Here is a 3,807-nt window from a genome sequence, read left to right on the forward strand (position 1 = left end):
TTTACTAATTTTATTAAATGAAAAACAAAATATATTTTCATAATAGTGATTATTCCATAGGATTCAATAATTTCACTAATATTTTTACAAATCGCTATTGAAGAACTTGGCATTTTTAAGTAAACATTGAGCTAAATACCACGCGCGCTCTAGAAAGCAACTAATAGCCTCTATACCCTTCACTGCTTCTCTCTATTCTAATGCTTTTTGATAAACTATATTTTTAGTTTTATGTTCTGGCGCATAAATAAATAATGTTGATGGTTTTCCGACACGGGAACAGGCGACATATAATTGGCCATGTGCAAAACATGGATTTTCTAGGTTGATGCCACATACACTTAGTGACTGCCCTTGCGATTTATTTATTGACATTGCAAATGCAAGCCGCACTGGAAACTGTAAACGTTTAAAGCTGAATGGTATGTCGTTCGGTATCATAGGGATGCGTGGGATTAAAACATCTTCGCCTTTGTACTTCCCTTTCAAAATTGTGGCTTCGATGACGTTGTTCAATAATTTCTTCACCGCAAGCCGGGTACCATTACACAGACGTGGCGGGTTTATGTTCCGTAACATAATAATTACTGATCCGATTTTTAATTGCAGATTATGAGGTGGTAAGCCGGGCAATTCCAGCGAATTTAAAAATTCTGTTGGATAATTGACAACTTCATCTTCATTAGTAATGGAATCAACTGATTTGTAATTCTTCAATTCGCCAGCTATTTTCTCTTGAATATGAAAATTCATTTCATTCACATCAACATTTTTTGCGGCCAATATAACACGTTCGCTTAACCAAATGTGATTTACGTAATTTTGAGCAATGTTTCGGAAAACCATCTCCATGAGTTCGGTCTTTGATTCACAAAAGTTACAAAAATTGGTAGGGAATGTAATGTATCCAGATGATGTATCAACAGCAATAATACCATTACCAATATCGAGCAGTTGTTTGGAAAACACTTCTCCAGACTGGTCTTCCTGTAATTCGACTCTCATGTTTATACTTAATTTAAGTGTTTTAATGTATTTCCATAAAATGGACGACTTCAAACAGGCATTCAGTTCATCAGCTGGCGTTGAGCGTGGAACAACTGGCAATATTTGTCGAAAATCACCTGCCAATAGTATCATTGCACCACCAAACCGGTTTTTGTTATTTCGTAAATCTTGCATCGAGCGATCTAATGCCTCCAAAGATTTTTTGTGTGCCATCGTACATTCATCCCAAATGATCAGTCTTGTTTGCTGCAGCACTTTGGCCATCGCAGAATTCCTCGAAAGGTTGCAAGTTGGAGTTTCATTAATTTGAAGGTTTAACGGCAGCTTGAGAGCTGAATGAGCTGTTCGACCGCCTTCCAACAATGTAGCTGCAATACCTGATGAAGCTAGGGCTAGTGCAATTCCATTTTGCGACCGAATTGTTGCCAAAATCAATGATAACAAAAAAGTTTTCCCAGTTCCACCGGGAGCATCTAAAAAATAAAATCCGCCAGTTCCATCGTTCACTACTTTCATGAGCGTATCGTAAGCATATTTTTGTTGTTGATTTAAAAGGGGAACTGTTCTATCAACCATTTCTCGTAATGTTTCGGAATCGTATTGGGCTTCGCGTCTCAATTCTTGATCAAATGAGTCGAACATTGAGCGATTGGGTCCTATCATTCCTATTTGAATTAATACTTTGTTGGTAAGCATCAAGCACATGTCCTCAATTAAAATTAATGCTTCATTGTGAATTTCTTCGTTCATTTGCAAATCTGCATTCGATGTTCTAAGACGCATCTGATGCAATATATCTTCCGCCATATGATCTTTGTATTTATGCCATAAATCAGTCGGTGCTGATGGGAAGCATTTAGACAAAATTATAGAAAATAATGTTCGTATTTGTTTAGCATTTGACGAAATCACAGCATCTTCAAGAGTCTGGTCCCAATGAGTGTCATTCTCTAACAATCCCAAATGTTGACAGGCTTCTCTGTATGTGTCACACAATACACCATTAACAGTTCGCAGATGTTGGAATGATGTTGGACCACGAACATTGACTAACAATAAACGCAAATAAAAACACTCGTCTTGACTGGGACGGACTGCATAAATACGGCCTAGTGCATCGGTGGAAAATACTTGTGGGTAATCTGAAACTGGCTGTCCTCGTTTTCGTCGTTGAAATTTTTTGGATGATTGATTCCAGGTATAATATCTTGGCATTTCGGAGTAAAGTAGCGTTTTGGCAAAATCATCATTCTGGCACATTTCAAAGAAGCTGGTTAATGTTGTCGATGGTGGCCTGTCAACTCGTTGTAATACGTTTGCATCTGTAAAATACACCCGTTGACCATTTTCCAAATGTACAGCCAAGTGAACAACAGTAGGGTGTCGTTCATGTATTGGAAACGAAAATATACGCCACATGCCTTCGTTACTACTAACATAGCGGCCCATTTGATATTGAGTGACTTCATCATTTGAATTTTCGGCAGCAACTCCGAAGACAGCCATGTCACTACCTTTGTTCACGTACTTGCAAATATATTTAATAGATTTTACGGAATGGCAAAATTCGACGTTTATGTGTGCTTTATATGCCTTGCAGAGTAATGGCGAAAACGGAACAACCCAACGATTATCAACTTCGCGAAAAGTGTGCGCAATGACTCAAATCAAACTGAACGACGTACATTTATTAATAGCAACCGAAGGTATTAGCAATCGTAGTTTTTCGGGTGCATTATGTAAATTCGTCCTAAGGAATTAGTTGAGAACACACCTGGATGTCAATCTATTGGTTGGCCTTGCTTTCTGCGTACCTATTTCTTCGGCGATGCATTCCATGCATAATATCAAGGCATTTCCAAATAGAGCAATGTTCTCACAAACGAATCACTGACGCAAGTTGAGAAAAAACTCGTCAATGTCAATGTCAATGTTGTTGGAAGTGTTTCCGCTGGCTGTACTGTATTCTCTGGGTTGAAAAACACTCTTTAGCCATTCTGCAAATGAACTGCGAAACGCACAACAGTCGGAAAAGTCGATTTCACCAAACTACAATATCAAACATTGGCATGAGTTTTGAATGTTAATTAGACAATAGTGGCGAATATGGTACGATCCATATGTTGTCGACTTCGATATTCACTACTCTAAGTTGAATGGTAAATGTCCTGCCATTGTCGTCTGATGAGCTACCATCATTTCTTGTTTGAGATTCCGAAAGAAAAGCACTTGGATAGTGTTTCGTGCATTTATTGCAAGTGGGATTGTGGTGTCCGCAAGGTCCATGCACCATATTGGTTTTCATCACTTCGTAGAATAATGGATCTTTCTCTGCATGAGGAATTTCCGCAGAAATGATTTCATCAATTTGATCTGGTGTAACCACCATCCACCATTCAAAGAAGAATGTGTGCGTGCGGCAAACCTCTTTTTTGCAACTCAACAGAGTACATCCAGCATCTGACTGCACCATACTTGTATATATGTACATACGTTGCTTCAAGATAAAGTCCATCAAACATCGTAGCTGTTGTTGGAAAAGTCTTGCTGTATTATCGTGATGATCGCTTGCTGATTGACAGCGATCCATAATTCCACACATATGTCATCGCATGCTGGGAGTCTCATGTAGTTCATGTGTCTTGGGCTGCCATACGTTGATGGCAAAAAGAACGCCGACCGATATTAGGGCGACCTCTTCGTGGCTTCGTAACAAATTTCAATCTGCAATTGATCTCTTTGTGTAAAACACACATAAAGTTTTCACTGAATAATTTTCAATAATTTTTCTTTTGAATA

General features: G+C 38.5%; 1 protein-coding gene across 1 annotated transcript; it reads right to left on the minus strand.

The window, feature by feature from the left end:
• Positions 1 to 339: 339 nt before the first annotated feature.
• Positions 340 to 2,514, minus strand: LOC128200537 (uncharacterized; the record flags this gene model as incomplete). The annotated part of the gene is made up of 1 exon (XM_052894289.1): positions 340 to 2,514. A coding segment is annotated over exon 1 (2,175 nt), but the record flags the coding sequence as incomplete, so codon positions are not given.
• Positions 2,515 to 3,807: the final 1,293 nt, after the last annotated feature.

The sequence above is a fragment of the Galleria mellonella genome, unplaced genomic scaffold (assembly GCF_026898425.1).
Source record: "Galleria mellonella isolate WM207_F2 unplaced genomic scaffold, CSIRO_AGI_GalMel_v1 utg2031, whole genome shotgun sequence".
Classification (NCBI taxonomy): Eukaryota; Metazoa; Arthropoda; class Insecta; order Lepidoptera; family Pyralidae; genus Galleria; species Galleria mellonella.